At 34.6% G+C, this 17942-nt stretch overlaps 1 protein-coding gene across 1 annotated transcript in view; it reads left to right on the plus strand.

Annotated features, from left to right (window-relative positions):
* Window positions 1-17942, plus strand: part of SPATA1 (spermatogenesis associated 1) — a 49228-nt gene that overhangs the window by 26879 nt on the left and 4407 nt on the right. Inside the window, 6 exon segments of the mRNA XM_034653793.1 lie at window positions 1569-1622; window positions 1717-1945; window positions 10754-10877; window positions 11814-11874; window positions 15759-15870; window positions 16778-16903. Of these exon segments, the coding sequence (XP_034509684.1) occupies window positions 1569-1622; window positions 1717-1945; window positions 10754-10877; window positions 11814-11874; window positions 15759-15870; window positions 16778-16903 (706 nt within the window).

Here is a 17942-nt window from a genome sequence, read left to right on the forward strand (position 1 = left end):
GACCTTAATAAAGATAATTTGAATCAACTTCTGAAGTCCTTCTAATATTTATTGATGTTTTTCTATGAACAAAATGAGAAAAAAAGAACTGGATATTGACTCTGCCCTTAAAGAGTATTCACTGTAGTGGTGAAGAGAAAATACATAAATAATTAAAATAGTGTATTTTATATATTCAGAAGAAAAAGGGATTACTTCCAGCAGGAGAAGAGGGGAGATAGAAAACTTTGAGGAAGGAACGATATTCAGTTTGGCTCTTGAAAGATAAATATTTGATCTTGCAAAAATGTTGGGTGGAAAAAGCTTTCTGAGCAGAGAAAATCGAATGAGCACAGAAGCGGAAAAACAGGCAACTAAGAAAGAGTAACTGTTTCCTTTTTTACTGGAACATGGTATAAATGGAATAGTAGAGGACAAGTTATAAAGTGATTTGTTGAAGGTCTTGAACGCCAGATTAATGAGTTTTGTTTGTTTCTGAAACTTTGGAGTTTTAGAGCAAAAGATGACGTGATGAGAGCCTTCAGAGACTTAAGGCACGGATTGTAACTAGGAGACTTTAGGAGACTTTTGCAGTGGTTAGGCCAGAAATACAGAGGGCCTAAGGAATAGACTCCTCAGATTTCATCTGCTGCTATTTTTCTTCTTGGTTCTCCATTTCAAACACAAAAATCTTTGGTCCTCAAATACAACAAACTCCCTTCTGATTTATGTGCTTTCACTTGCCTGGAAATTACTTCCTCGTGATTTTCAAATAGCTTGCTTTTCCTTTTCATATTTAAGGTCTCAGCCTCAAGTATTATCTTTTCAAAAGGGCCTTCTCTGATCACCTAGTTTTTAGATATTCTTTCTCTTAAGTTACTCTCTATTACATCAGTTTTTTGTTTTCATAAATCACATATCACTATCCCAAATCATGTTTATTTAACATCCGTTCTCTTAAGTAGAATATAAGCTACATGAGAGCAAGGACTTTGCTCTCCCACCATATGGAACCCATAGTTCTGACCCATAGTATTGGTCTGCCTGACCTGTAGTATGCCGTCAGTATTTGTTGAATGAGTGAAGGGTTGGATGGATGAATAACAAATGAACTCTATGGGTTGTATATTCAGGAAATAAAGTTTACAAAGTTGGACTCTGAAGCCAGATTATCTGGTCTTGCATCCCAATTTGGAAAATTCTAGTTGTAAAATCATGGGCAAGTTATTTAACTTCTCTTTCCTCAATCTTATTGTCTATGTAACTATATATAATATGTGTGCCTATCACTTGGAATTGTGGAGATTAACTGAGCTAATATATGTAAAGCACTTAAAATAGTGCTTGGCATATAGTGAGTCCATGCAAGTGATAGCCATTAATTATTGCTATTAAATGACATAGAATTTCTTTTATGTTTTGTACAGTGAATAGAAATAGGGTTATGTTCTACATTTTCTAGACTCTAACCTTAGTGAATAGCTTTTAGATTTGATTTATATGTCACAAGTATGTGCCTTCTGAAAAAAAAAAAGGAATAAAATAATTGAAAACATACAAAAGCTTTATTTTTTGTCATTTATTTCTAGGTGAAGGTAAAGCAAGAATCAGAACTGAAACTCAAATCATTTGCTCCTCCATATGTATGTAATATGACATTTTAAACTTATGTTAATTTTTTAACTTACTGTTTTTTAAATTACAAACTAATTTTTTTTAATTTCCTATATGTTTTAGGCTCTTCAACCAGAATTATATTTGCTTCCTATAATGGATCATTTAGGAAATATTTATTCAGCATCAACTGTTTCTTTAGATGGGCGGCAGACTAATAATGGTGTTGCTGAGGCTGATGGAATAATCCACAGACCACTTAGCGTAACTTTGTTGAAGGAAGAACCTGGAACAGATCCCAGTTTTTTAGTAAACACTTTGAAAGAGCTTCTTAACAAGAACCAGGAAGAAGGTGATTTCAACTGGAATGGGAAAAACAAAGAGGTTATTATAGTATATTTTAGTAGTCAGGTCTGTGAGAAAATTGTGGGCAAATCTAGCCTTACGAGTGTGGCAGTATAAAAGGAAAGCTACAATTCCATTTGGGGATTTTTAAAAATAGTTTCACCAAGTGAGAGGGGAAAAAAAACTATTACTATGTTAAAAGCCAAATCAAAATACTTATCGCATTTAAATAAACTCTACCACTTTCTTTTTTAACAGTTTCAGGTAAAGTTAAGGCTAAAGGAGAAAGGAAATGATCACTGCATAGAACCTTGGTATTATTACTAGAAGTGAGAAGGATCTTAGCCACAATAACTGTATCAAACCAAAGCAAAGCAACTTTAATGCTGGGAGACATTTGTATTTCACAGTGTCATAAAGTTTTATATGATTACATTCATCAATGTACTGATAGTTCAGTTCTTACAAAGTGGTAGGTAATTAAACAAAATTAAACATATAAATAAAGCCAGAACTATAAGAACTTAATGAAAAAATATTGTATAAGGAAATAAACTATTTATGATGGAAAAGCAAATATACCAAACATTTGTAAATGAATCCCTCCCAACTAATGACAACATCCATTACAGCTGCAAAATATACATGTTCTTAACCAGTTGCATTTTTCTCCATCTTCAATTATAACCATTCTTACATTCTAAGTTTATGCTATATCCAATGATAGTTCAAACTTAGCACCTTCTTTAGTATTTAGCCTTCTGATGTTTTTTATTATTTCTGATGAGACATGTGGATGAGATCCACCTTTTTATTTGATGCCAGTGAGATGCTCAGTGATAATCTTTACCTCCTTGATCTAGGCTTATCTCTGCTGTAGTGCTAAATATTGCTTTTCAGTGATGGTATTACTTAAAGGTTAAAGGGAAAAAACACCTGGGGGAAAAATGCAGACTGGAATCCCAGCATTCCTGAAAAGTACAAGGTCAAGTGGCTAATGAAGTGGGCAGTTGTCCTACATAAAGCTGTGAGTAGCGTCATATTTCATATCCTGGGCTACTGGCCAGATATTAGCACAAAACCCAAAAAAAAAAAATCTTTGGTGGGAGTATTTAACCCTTGAATTTTGTGAAAGTATAGTTTTTAAATTGTATTAATTTCTTGGTGCTTTGCTCCAAAAAAAGTATGCTTGACCAGCATATGCTCATTTTAAAAAGTTCTAGAAACACCAATACTATAAAGAAGAAAATTAAGATTAAAAATAATTCTACCATCCAGAGATGGCTTCTGTTAGTATGCTGGTATATTTTCTTTCAGTTATTTTTTCAGTTCTTGTATGTAATAAATATTTTTAACTTTTAAAAATGAGGATACTAACCCTCTTAGAGCCTCTTCTTATATTTTAGAATATATTGTAGATATTTCATATCAATAAATATAGATCTACATCATTATAGAATTCCTTGTGGTATAATTTATGTACCCAACCCTGTGTCAGTGTTTTTGCTATTATGAATACTGCTGTAAGCAACGTTTTTCTAAGTGCTTTGTGCATTTGTCCTGTTACTATTTTTTTTAGAAGTTTAATGGCTGTTTCTAAGGCTGTGTTTTTTGTTATTATTCTTTTTCTTATAAGAACTTTTCAACATTGTGTGTCTTCCTCTGGTCACATCCTCTTTCTTCCTAGACATAACTACTACTTTGATTTTTTTGAGATAATTGTTTTCTTGGTTTTCTTTATAGTTTTACAACCGGAATATGTATTCCTTAACAATAGTTTAGTTTTGTAGGTTTTGAATTGCATTAAGATGGAATAATATTGAAAGTATTTTATTTTTGACTTATTTTGTTCAACATTGTAAGATTCAGTCATGTTTCACATAAAATACCATTTCATTTTTCATTGTTGTATAATATTCCATCATATGACTATACCATAATTTATTCTGATGATGGACATTTGGTTTTTTGCAGGTGGGGGGTATTAAAAATATGCTTTTCTATACATTCTTGTACGGGACTCTTAAATGTACTTGTGCATGAGGATGTCAAGAGGGTATACCTAGCATTGGCATTGTTTGTACCTACTCAGCTTCACTAAATAATGTCTATGTGTTTTCCAAGGTGGTTGTACCCAGCAGTAATGTCTGAAAGTGCTATTGAACCATAACTTACCATTCTATTAGATATTTTCTGTCCCCTGTTTCTCTGCTCTACATTTTGGGTAATTTCTGCAAAATTTTCTCCCAGATCTATTTTACCAATTCTCTTTAGTTGTGTCATATCTACTCTTAAGTCCTTACATTGAATTTTTAATTCCAAATATTTAATTTTTCTTTTCTAATGGTTTTCTTTGGTTGCATGTTTTTATAGGTTTAATGGTCATTTGTATTTGCCTCCTTCAAATATTTTGCTCATTTTCTTTAAGTATTTATTCATTTTATATACATATGTATTTTTTCCACCGTATGTGTGCGTGTGTGTGTGTGTCTATATATTTAATTCATTCTAGATTTTAGTTCGTGGCTTGTCTTTTTATCACCTTTATGATTCTTTTGATTAAAGGAATTCCTAAGTTTTGTCAACATGCTCTAACAATTCCAAGGATTGTGTTGACATCTTCAACTCTTAATCAGTTTTGCGTTATGTATTTTGAAGCTGTTATTAAAAGCATTCACATTTAGGATTACTATATCTTCTTGATGAACTGACCCCAATGTTATTATGTAATGTTTCTCTTTATTTCTGGTAATAGTCTTTATTTTAAACTTTACTTAGTCTGATATGAATACAGTCACTCGAGCTTTCTTTTGTTTAGTGTTTGCATGGTATATCTTTCTCCATTCTTTTATCTGTTACTGAATATCCAAAGTGGGTTTCTTGTAGACAGCATATATTTAGATCTTACATTTTAGTCCAGTTTGACAATCTATGCCTTTTACCAGGGGTATTTAGACCATTTACATTCAATATAATTAGTGATGTGGTTGGTTTTAAATCTACCATCTTGCTATTTGTTTTCTATTTGTCTCATGTCTTCTATCTTCCTAGTTTTTCCATTTTTTTGCCTTTTTCTGAATTGAGGTTTTTTATGATTCACTTTTATCTCCACTATTGGTTCGCTCTTTCTCATTTTAGAAAATTATTAGTGGTTACCATAGGGTAGAGGTCAGAAAATATCTAGATTTATACTTTTTAAAGTTTTTCTTTTAATTTTTAAGTAATCTCTACACCCAATGTGGAACTCGAACTCACAACCCCAAGATCTAGAGTTGCAGGCTCCACTGACTAAGCCAGCCAGGCACCCCTATTTTAGTTTAGTTTAGTTTTAATCCATGCCTATTGCTTGTTTTTTATAAATAAACTTTTATTGGAACACAGCCATACCCATTTGTTTACATATTTTCAATGACTGTTTTTATACTATAATGACAGACTTGAATAGTTGTGGTAAAGACCAAATGGTCCATGAGCCTGAAATATTTAGTATCTGGCCCTTTAAGAAAGGTTTGCTGATTCTTGCTCTAAGGTCTACATTATACACTTTTAATTTGAAGTCTACTTTCAAATTACATACAACTTCATATGTAATTTAAGAACCATATAGCAGTATTACTTCTGTTTCCTCCCTCAATTCCTTTGTGCTGTTGTCATACATTTTACTTCTGTGTTTAACTCCACAATACATTTTTACCATTTTTACTTTACACTGTTAGTTATCTTTTAAAGAAATTAAAAGTAAGGGAAAAAATGACTTTTTATATTTAGGAGAGAGTTTCTCCCCCCCCCCCCCCCCCCNCCCCCCACCCAGTGGTAGTAAACCTATGCTTTGTATCAGTGCATGATCCTGGGCCCAAGATGATCCTTACAGCTTTTGCTTCTGCCCTTCCTTTAGGCCTTGCCTCTGACGGGTGTTGAGAGGGTTTCCTACCCCTTCCCCAGTGATGAGACTTTTCAAAGCTAATATTGTTGGAAGGAGAATCACCTGCTCTTCCCTTTAGAGCTGATGGCTTTTGCCTCTATTCCTCCACAAGAGCCAAAAGATTTTTGTGTGGGTTCTGAGATGGGAGAGTTTCCCATTCCAGCCTCCAGTGGCTTAAGTCTTTTGCTTTGTGTGAAGGGGTAGTGTTGAAAAGGATGGGATTTCATACCTATGTGCCACTGATGGCTCTTTCAGGTCTCCTGCTCTACCCCCAGTCTTTCCTGTAAGTCTAATACAGGCGCATGGAAAGGAGCTTGCTATTAAATATTGATTTTCCTTTGTGTCTGAGGATCCCAGAGATTCCATACTATCCTGGTAGCCTACCTTGGCCTTTAGAATTCCTTAAAATTTTAGCTGTTTTCTTCTTATTTCTTTTAATAGTAGTTATCCCTTCCTCCTGTGCTCTGCCAAAAATGAAACAATTTTCTCCTAGGAGGGAATTGGAATTCAGCTCCTTACAACTATCATTCTCTAATGAGTTCAAGGAAGATTATTATTTTATAGGTTATTTACCTTTTTCTCCTTGTTCAAGTGGAAGCACTGTTTCATCTTTCTATAATCCTAAGCAGAAATGGAACTGCAGTTCTTAAATTTTAGTATAATCAAGTTTATTGGCATTTTCATTTATGGGTAGTGTTATTTATGTCTTTTAAAAAATCCCTTTTCTACCCTGAGATGTATTACCTTTCAAGCATTTTATGGTTTGCTTTTCCAATTTATTAATTTATTAATCTACCAGGAACTAATTTTTATATGTGACATGAGATAGAGTTCCTTAATTTATTTCCATATGTACTTTTACCTTTTGTTGATTGTTGTGCAATTTCTTAAAAATGCCAAATGACACTTTTGTGGTGCATGAGAATGCAAACTATCTGAGGTCTAACATCATGATATTGTCAAATATAGCTGGTAAGAATGTGCATAGTATGTTTTACAAGTCCTTTAATGAAGGAGAAAAGAGTAATGCTTTACCCACTTTCATATCAAAATGGGCATTCCCTTCCATTAGTTATCTTCTGTTCTTTCCCATGGGTCTGTGCTACACACCCCTACGTCTTTGTGCCTCAACTTCAATGTGTTTAATACTTGACTCTCGGGGCGCCTGGGTGGCACAGCGGTTAAGCCTCTGCCTTCGGCTCAGGGCGTGATCCCGGCGTTATGGGATCGAGCCCCACATCAGACTCCTCCGCTATGAGTGCTTCTTCCTCTCCCACTCCCCCTGCTTGTGTTCCCTCTCTCACTGGCTGTCTCTAACTCTGTCAAATAAATAAATAAAATTAAAAAAAAAAATACTTGACTCTGTTGTTGCCCCCAAACAACTATACTTTCTTGACTTCTTTGGTTTCATCATTCTTTTAGGTGTTCAGACTTTAAGCTTTGAAATATTCCTCACTGTAGAATAATAGATTCTTAGACTAAAGGAACATAAAAACCATTTTATAGCCTCCATGCTTATAATCTGCTTTCCAGTCTATTCTCCAGAACATAGTCAACATCATTTTTCTTGTTACAGGCTGGATTATTTATCTCCCTGCTTGAAAACCTTTGAAAGACTCATTGATTACTACTTAAAGCCCAAGTTCTTTAAGATGACATAGAGAACACTTTGCACTCTGACTTGAAACCCAGGGTTGCAAAATATTTGTCTTTGCAGATTGTTCACTGCCTAATGCCAAATGCCAGAAGGCTTCCTTCACATAGATCATGATATGAATGGTGCTTTCAGGATTTGCTTAATGTGGTAGTTGGCTCAGTAAGTTTTAGCCATTACTACTACTACTACTACTACAGTTTAAGGATAGAAGGGGAGGAAGAAGTACCATGAAGTACAACTAGAGAGGTAGGTAGGGACTTGAACTGCAAAAGCCTTCGTTCCAAAACTAAGGAATTTTTAGGCAATGAGAAGCCATCTGAGCTTGTGTTTGTTTCAAGTTTTTATTTAAATTGCAGTTAACATACAGTGTAATAGTAGTCTCAGGAGTAGAATTTAGTGATTCATCATTTATGTATAACACCCAGTGCTCATCACAGGGCCCGCCTTAATACCCATCACCCACTTAACCCATCCCACCACCCACCTTCCCTCCAGCAACCCTCAGATTGTTCTCTATAGTTAAGAGTCTGTTTTATGGTTTGTTTGCCTTCCCCCACCATTATTATGTTTCATTTCTTAAATTCTACATATAAGTGAAATCATGGTATTTTTCTTTCTCTTATTTCACCTAGCATAATACAATCCAGCTCCATCCACATTGTTGCAAATGGCAATATTTCATTCTTTTTGATGGCCGAGTAATATTCCATTATATGTATCTCACAACTTCTTTATTCATAAGTCGGTGGACATTTGGGCTCTTTCCATAGTTTGGCTATTGTCGATAATGCTGCTATAAACATCAGGGTGCATGTGTCCCTTCAAATCAGTATTTTTGTATCCTCGGGTGAATTCCTAGTGGTACAATTGCTGGATCATATGGTAGTTCTATTTTTAATGTTTTGAGGAACCTCTATACTGTCTTCCAGAGTGGCTGCACCAGCTGGCATTATGCCCAGAAGTGTAAGAGAGTTCCCCTTTATCCACATCCTTGCCAACATCTGTTTCCTGTATTGTTGATTTTAGCCATTTTGACAGGTGTGAGGTGATATCTCATTGTAGTTTTGATTTGTATTTCCCAGATGATCAGTGATGTTGAACATATTTTCATGCGTCTGTTGGCCGAATCTGTATGTCTTCTTTGGAAAAGTGTGTATTCATGTCTTCCACCCATTTCTCAACTGGATTATTTGTTTTTTAGGTGTGGAGTTCGATAAGTTTTTTTATAGATTTTGGATACTAACCCTTTATCAGATATGTCATTTGCAAATATCTTCTTCTGTTCCAAAGGTTGCCTTTTAATTTTGTTGACTATTTCCTTTGCTGTGCAGGAGCTTTTTATCTTGATGAAGTCCCGAGAGTTCATTTTTGTTTTTGTTTCCCTTGCCTCCAGAGACATATCTAGTAAGAAGTCACTATGGCTGATGTCCAAGTGGTTGTTGCCTGTGTTCTTCTCTAGGATTTTGATGGTTTCCTGTCTCACATTTAGGTCTTTCATCCATTTTGAATTTATTTTTGTGTAGGGTGAAAGACAGTGGTCCAGTTTAATTCTTTTGCATGTTGCTGTTCCATTTTCCCAACACCATTAGTTGAAGAGACTGTCTTTTTTTTTCCATTGGATATTCTTTCCTGCTTTGTTTTAATGGGAGTAACATGACCGGATTTCAGTTCTGGAAAAACAACTTAGGTTACCCTATGGAGAATAGATTGAGGTAGTAAAGACCTGAACTATGAAATGCAGTAGAACAGAAATCAGAGATTCCTGAGGCTTGGGTACTGTGCTGCGTGCTTTATATGTACTTTGCCATTTTAGGAATAAATAAGGAAACTCTGGTTAGAGAAATAACACCTGCTGTGACAGTGCCAGGACTTAAACTCCTGTGTGTTTGACTAAAGCCCATGCTTTATTTATAACACTGTACTAGAGTCATACTGATCTTTTCACTATTGTCAAAAATGCTGCATATGTTAGTACTTCATGTCTTGTGTATGCCACTTTCTTTGCTTTAATTCTTCTTACTCTCTTCTTTGTCAGACAAACATCTCACAGTTCAAAACATAGTTTCACAGTTATCGCTTCCTTTTCTCTGAATCTGTAACATTTTATGCCTTTATTACTATAGCTCTGAAAACACTATTATGATTTTTTCAAAAGTGAATAGGCCTTTCTTTTTGTTATTAAATTGCATAGGTACTGAATGGTGCAGTCATCATGCTCTAAACTGTTACTAGGAATGAGATACATGTGCCATATCCTTATCACAATTACTCAAAATCTGCTGTATTTTGCATTGTTGTTTCTTTCTTTGGGTGGGTGGGGGGTAGTATTTTACTATTAGTTTTTAAATAGCTGATATATCTGGTTTTTGTTAATTTTGCATTGAATATATCCTTTAGAAAATCCCTGTTTGTTGTTCTAAGAAGACTATTTCAGATGTACCAGCTGGAAAATGTAGCAGCTCGACTAAAAGTAAATCAGTATGGGCTTCAGGTTGCAAAATTTTGTGGCAACCCTTGTAAATGATTTTTCAATTATTAACATGACTCATTAATTTTTTCTAAATTAAAAAATTGGATTTATCCAAGGGAAAAGTATCTGCAGTAACACTGCCAGGTTCATGAATCTTTTGTTCATATAGATCATATAGAACATTAATGTTAACATTTTAAAGACATTGCATAGTTTTCCTATATGGGGAAATTTTGTTAAAATGAAGGAAGATTTTATAAATAGAAATGTATATGTGAAATAACAAATGACATTTTATGCACTGTATTTATACTAGCATTTTCCAGAGAAGTTTCCTCAATACAATTTCAAAAGATGCTTTGGGAAAAGCTTTGCGAAGACAATTAAGTTTGAGTAAAACCCAACTCAACCCCATCTTGCAGGTTCACATTGTACATAAAAACAGAGAAATCCTTCAGGTGTGTTTGTGTGCACGTGTGTGTGGTTATATTCCCGGTAGGGTTCCTTGATTCATTTTTTTCCCCAAACTGAATTGACCAAAGAATTCTCATAAACTGTTTCATGAAACTCACTTTGGAAATTGTTGCCTTATATCATGTATAGTAGAGTTCATGGAGATTCTGAAACATGGAAGATTATAGTATGTGTGTGTATATATATATATACACACACACACACACATATATATACACACATACACATTTGTATAAAATTTTATTTTACTATTTTCTTAATATTATGAACTTTATTTGCCATGGATGAACAGCAACATCAGCTGCAGGAAAAGCCACTCCAAAAGAAAACCAGACTGGAAAAAATCAAATTGGAAATTCTGGAGTTCCAGGATCATTGGAAGAATCAAATAGTGATTATTTTAGCAACAAAAAAAGGTGATTAGTATAGATGTTGATTCCACGTGTCTAAACTATAAGAAAGAGTGAGATATCCAGGGTACTGTTATAAGGATTCTAATTAGAACAAACATATGAGTGAAATTAGTGATATTTTTAATTAAAATGACCTTGATTCTAATCTCTGCTGTTGTAGACGAACATTCCAATGTAATGAATAACTTATCGCTTAAATTTATTTCCATTGTAATTATTTTATCATCAGGGGCAGTGTAATGACAGAAAAATTTGTTTTTATTTGCCTTTCTTAGAATTAATTTTTCTGCCTCACTTAGATTCTTGGTTATAGCTAAACTAACCAGTATGTTTGAGTTTCATATGGAATCATTTCATTCAGAATTATAGTACTTAGACAACAGTTTTGCATATAGTCTTTTGAAATTAAGGGATTTTTTTTTTTAAAGATTTTATTTATTTGACAGAGAGACAGCCAGCGAGAGAGGGAACACAAGCAGGGGGAGTGGTAGAGGAAGAAGCAGGCTCCCAGAGGATGAGCCTGACGTGGGGCTCGATCCCAGAACACCGGGATCACGCCCTGAGCCAAGGCAGACGCTTAATGACTGAGCCACCCAGGCGCCCCAAGATAAGGGATTTTATAAACAATCATTTGCAAAAGAACTATAAACAAAATATGTTTCCAAATAGTTTAGTTATTTTACTTTGCCTTAGACATTGCAATGTAATTTGAATTTAGCCATAATATAATTAAATATGATTTTCTTATTCATACTAAATGTAGTTTATGTTGATCATTAATGAGTTTGAAAGATAATATGCTAATGGTCTCAGGCTTTTTAAGGTTTTAATGTTACATTTGTGTTTACAGGATATCAAATAAGATATATAAAATACGAAAAGCTAATATTCATGGAATCATTTTTCAATATGATTTTCAAATCTGTCATTCCCTTTAAGTCAGTTTCTTTGGAAAAATGAAGATGATGGAGTTAATATCATTAGAACAGAGGACAATCAGGTATGATTTTAAAGTTTTTGTTTAAATGCAGTATGGCAACAATATTTATACTTAAATTGAAACAAAACTGCAGCTTAAAATGTTTAAGGTTAGAGCATGGGAGATAAGCCTCAAGAAAATTCAGGAGCCTACCACTTCAGTGAAATTTTTGGGTGTTTCCAAGGTGTGGGTAAGACATGTTGAGTTACGCCTTTCAAAGTGAAAGCCAGTTTTGTATATATCTTGCCCTAGTTATCACTGAGAATGAGTCATTTGATGGACCTCTTTGGAATTTGGAGAACGATTTGCCACATTTGGATGTGCTGCTTCAGTTTTGTTTTTGTTTTTGTTTTTTAAATCAAGTAATCTAAAAGACTGCCAACTTTGGGCCCAAAGCAAGAGAAGGTTCAAAAGGTGGTCTGAGAGACATTGCAAGCAGTGTTGCCACTTGGGTTTTAACAGCCAGCTCATACAGTGCTGCCTGATGTGTGGTAGATTGGAATGCTGAACGGAGTCTGAGACAGGCCCTGGTGGGGAATCACAGCTCAGAGCCCTTGGGTTTTAGAGCAGAAGATACACCATCTTCAGCAAATAATTGTTCTATCGTTGCTGAATATTAATAAGACACGCTATCTTCATGCTTTAAAATTTTTGTCAGTCTGGTGGATGCTTAATGCTATCCATGGTTTGCATTTTAATTTCCCAGATTATCCATAAGTTGATCATGTTTTAATATTTTTATGGACTCCATTTTGGTAACTTTTTGAAAGTACCTTTTCAAATGTTTCTTTTGAGTTGTCTGCTGTATGTTTCTGATTAGTGTAAGTTTTTTAAATACTCTAGAGATATTTCTTTGATGCTTATGTATGTTGCAAGTATCTTCCCCTACCCTGCGCCTTGTCTATAGTCTACCTTGCTGAATACCTTAAGTACTCCCTATCCTTATTTTATTCTACATTCTCTTGCTATATCTTAGACCGAGAATGGTATATTAGAATCTCCTATTACTAGTGTGTTACTGTTTATCCTTACATTTCCTGTGGTTTCTGATTTATTTAGATTTCTATATGTTATTTGGCACAAAGTTCTTATGTGAATACTGGAATCACTTTTGCACTTTTTTGACTCATTTAATGCTTTGTTTTGGCCTGAATTCTCCTTTATTGCATATCAAGATGCCAACCTTTCTTTTTGTATACGTTTATTTGACATACCCTCATCTTCCTTTCCCACTTTTTTTCCAGCTTTTCTGAATTGTTTTGTTTTAGATATGTCCTTTTTTTTTTTTTTTAAGATTTTTAAAGTTTATTTGAGAGAGAGAGCAGAGTGAGAGAGAGAGAGCGCATGAGCTGGGGTGAGGGGCAGAGGGAGAGAGAGAGGGACAAGCAGACTCCCCAGTGAGCAGGGAGCCCAATGCAGAGCTTGATCCCAGGACCCTGAGATCATGACCTGAACAGAAGGCAGATGCTTAACTGACTGAACCACCTAGGCGCCCCTAGATATGTTTTATATGTACAGCCTAGATAGAGTTGGGTTTTGCTTTGTGAGACAGTCTGAAAATATTTTTCATTTAGTAGGTGAGTTATGTCTACTTATTGATAGAACTGATGTGTTTGTCCTGAGATTTGTCATTTTATTTTATGTTACAGTTACTATGAGTTACTATGTACTTTATTTGTACTTTTCCCCCCTCCTCGTTTTTAGGTTATATTTTTCTTCTAGTGTTTACCTTTACACTAACACACTTATGCTAGTATTCTTAGTCTTCCTTTTTCCTTTTTTAAAAATGTATGCTTCCGCTTTTGATTTGTTACCTCTAAAATTATCCAGTGACTTCTACCTTTTATATTCAAGGCAATCAAAAAAATCTCCTTTCTTCTCTCAGTATTTTTAGTTGTGTTATTTCTACTGTGTCAAAGAATATAACATTTATATACCATACGTCTAGTCTTACCCCCTCACCTTTTGTTTTAGTCTCAGATCTGTAATTAAATATATTCAACACTTACTGCCACTTCTTTTGCAGCAGATTTTTCAATCATCTCTTGGTTGGATTAATCTCAATTTAAAAAGTGCCTCACTATAATATTCTCTTCTTCCACATTTAAAACTTTGTCTAGAACAGAGTTAAGCAAATTAGGGCCTGCAGACTGTTTTATAAGGCCTTGGACCTCAGAGTGCTTTCTACATTTTTAAGGAATTGACAAAAAGAAGAATCATGACGGAGACCATATATGCCCCACAAAGCCTAAATTATTTACTCTCTGGCCCTTTACAAAATTTGTTAATCCCTGCTGTAGAATTTTGATACCTCAACGATAGCTTGATTGGATATCGCATCCTCGGCTTACATCTTTTTTCCTTTCTGTTTCTTTGAAATGTTTCTCTACTAATGTCTTGTTTTATATGCTACTAATAAGTGTGGTGCCTGGTTTTCTTTTCTTTGTAAACTAGCTTGTGTATATTTGTCTGGAAGGCCAAAGGATTCCTTTAACATATACTAGTTTTACCAGACTGCGTCTCAATTGGGAATTCTAGGTCAGGTTTTTCTGGGTACACAGTGGATCCTTGCAGCGTGCAAATCAGGACTTCTTTATTTCAGGAATAACAGATAACAGATCCATTCTATTGTTTTCTTTTTTCTTCTTTACCTTTTATATATGTTACTTTCTCTAAATAACATATAAAATAGATATAAATTAAAATGATAAAATATATATTACTATTTTTTTCTGTTTCATTTTCTGTGCTCCTTTTATTTGTATTCTCCACTGTCCTTTTTTTGGCCATATTTATTCTTTCTAAATTCCTTCTAATTTACTCATTTCTGAGACAATTTTGTTTTTCCTTTCTTTCTTCAGTTTAGCCAACTTTCATTTCACATCTTCCTGTTGTTTTTCCTATTTTATTCGGAGTTTTTTAAATTCCCGATTTATTGTGTTTGTTGGTATCTGCAAATGCTTGCTTAATTATATTTAATCTACACTGTAAGTATTCTTAAGTCTTTCTCTGCTTCATGGCTGCCTGTTTTGTCTTAGTTCTCTGTTTTGAGGGTTTTAAAAAGTAAATTTGTGTGGATGCTAGATTATTTTGAGATATTGTTCATGTTTACTTGTGTTGGATTTTCCATATAATAACGTGTTCTTACAGAGGAATAGGGAGTTGTTTCATAGTTTCTTTTGCTTCTTAGATCAGGAGCTCCCTCTTCTGTTGATATAGTGAAATGCAGCTATTTATTTATTTTTAAATAAACGGGGTCTTTTGTGTCTATTTTCTTTGAATTCTCTTCTACTAATTTAATTCAGCAGAGCTGTTGTCTTGGCCGCTTTCTTCTTTTCTCTTACCCCCTGGCTCTGAGACAACACTTCTTCCAAAGTATTTTTATCTCTCCTAGAAGCTGTCTTCCCGTGATTACCACCTCTGGCCCCCTACATTTTATAATCCCTTTCTTTTGGCCTCCTCATCAAAAATGCTCTGATTTACAAGATCTTATCTTGCTCTCAGTATTTCTTCTATGCACATGACACCCTCTCCTTCTAGACTAAATTGTGGTTGTTTGTTGTGTTATCTTTGGATAGCAATCTCTAATGCACCGTCCACATCTGCTTGTAGGAGGGCTCCTGAGCACACTCTGCTGCTCTAGGGTGTTTATTTCCTCACTTATATGTAAAGTATGTGTAAATTAAAGGGGTCTGTGTCCTATTTATACTGTAGACATAAATTATGGGTAATTTCATTTGCTTTCCTTTTATAGTAATTGGGAAGATATATGGAGAGATTGTAATTTAGGTGGTTGCCATGTAAGTAAAAAAGCATTGTTGTTGTGAATTATCAAATGTTTACAGATAGGTGAAAAGTAATGTGTCATCCTACCAAATGCTACTGATTTTCATGTTTGCTTACAGATAGGTAAAAAAGAATGCATCACCCTACCGAATCTTATTGATTTTCCTTCACTTCCTTGTCAACCTGCTCTTTCTCCAGGAGTAACTGGTCTCTCATTATTACAGATTGAAAGTAAGTATGATGATACTGTAAGTGTAGATGATTCTATGAGGTAAAGTTAAATATTAATGGGAAGTTATTGCCTGATGGGTACAGAGTTTTAATTTGGAAAGATAAAAAACTTCTAGAGATGGATGGTGGTGATGGTTGCAAAACATCATGAATGTACATAATGCCACTGAACTGGACATTTAAAAATAACTAAAACTGTAAATTTTATTATGCATATTTTACCACAGAAATATTACATTATTTTAAAGTATGTGAATTATATGTTAATTACTGTATATGTTTAATCACTAATATTATTTGTGCTTTTAAAAACATATATTTTGGGGGGCACCTGGGTAGCTCAGTCTGTTAAGCATCCAACTCTTGGTTTCAGCTCAGGTCGTGATCTCAGGGTTGTAAGATCGAGCCCCGTGTTGGGCTCTGTGCACAGTGCAGAGTCTGCTTGAGATTTCTCTCTCCCTCTCCCCATCCCTCTGCCCATGCATGTACATGCATGCGTGCTCTCTCTCTCTCTCGAAAACAAATAAATAAATATATATATATATACACACATACACACACACATTTTTTATGTAAGGACAATAAGTCTAGGTCCAAGATAAATTTACCAAAAGACTTAAACCAAGACGAATACCAAGACGCATAACTATTTTAACTTTACCTGACTTCTACACATGTATGTAAGTGTAGAAGAGATATACGGTATACTTTACATATCTGAACATCCCTTTATGTGTCCCTGTTAGAAACTGAAATGACTCCTCAATATTTTCCGTAGTGGCAAATGCTATACTGCAGAAAAAAGAAAAAACTTTTGGGTAAAGTTTACTCTTGCTATTTTAAGCACTTTTAAGTTTTACACTCCCAACTTTTAGCTTTTAGACATTGATGGGTTATTACCTTTTAGGAGAGAAGATTATTGAACAAACGAAACAAGTAAAGGAAGAAAGAAGATTTCTGGAAAGAATTAGAGAAGAACTAATAAAAAAAGTTGAAAAGCTATTTGAACAAAGCAAATTGAAGCGATATCATGGTAAAGTTTATTACATCTTTTTTTATTACATCTTTTATCATTAGCATGCTTTACAGAAGGTCTTTTAAATTTAAGTTCAAATATTTTTTTATAACTGACATTCATTTATTTATTCATTATTGTCTCCTGAATTTAGCCATTGTTCTAAGGGGCTGAGGAGATAATAATAGGCAGGCACAATTTTATCTCTGCCCTCAAGGTTATAGTCCAGTGGGGAAATGATAATCAAGAAAACAGTAATGATGCATCCTGATGATGCTATGATAAAGGAATTACAGAATTGCACACATAGGAGTACAGAGGAAGAACACCCAAATTAGATGGAAGAGATCAAGAAAGGCTTCCAGGAAAAGTGTTAAGTATGCTAGAATCTGAAGTGTGCCTCCTCTTGTCTGTGGGCCTTCAGACATGCTTTTCCCTCTGCCAACTACATCTTCTTTTCCTTCTATCTCCCCTCTTCCCAGCTCACTTGGCTGTTTGCTACTAGTCATCCAATTCCAGCTTAGATATCACTTACTCTAGAAGCAATCTCTGGATCCTAGTCTTCCCTACATGCTTAATTTTGTGGTATGTGTCTATCTGCTTTGCTAACCTAAGTGAGTGAATGAACAAATGAGAGAACTTAGGTAGAAAAGTAGCTAGTTTTCTTGCATCAGAATTAGAAACAAGTGTTATTAGGACTGGTAGAAATGGAAAAATGTGCCAGAATGGAGAAAGTATAGGATAATGGCTTGAGAGATGTTAAAGGATTTGAAAGGACTTCATTTTGGGTTGTATTTGAGGATTATATGAATAAAAGGCATATATGGAATTAACTGGTTTTAGGATCCTCAGTTTACAGCAGAATTATTGCTTCAGTCTGTTTAAAAGAGTAGTAAATGGTGATGGGGCAGGAGAGATGCTTTAGCTAGGGTTTTCAAGAAAAACATCACTGAGGAGATACCATTAAGATGTGATTAATAAGGAGGCAGGCAAGTAAAGAGATAGGGAAAAAACAGTCTGAACAGAAGGAACACTAAATGTCAAGGTCCAGAGATGG

Source organism: Ailuropoda melanoleuca, chromosome 2 (genome assembly GCF_002007445.2).
Source record: "Ailuropoda melanoleuca isolate Jingjing chromosome 2, ASM200744v2, whole genome shotgun sequence".
NCBI lineage: Eukaryota > Metazoa > Chordata > Mammalia > Carnivora > Ursidae > Ailuropoda > Ailuropoda melanoleuca.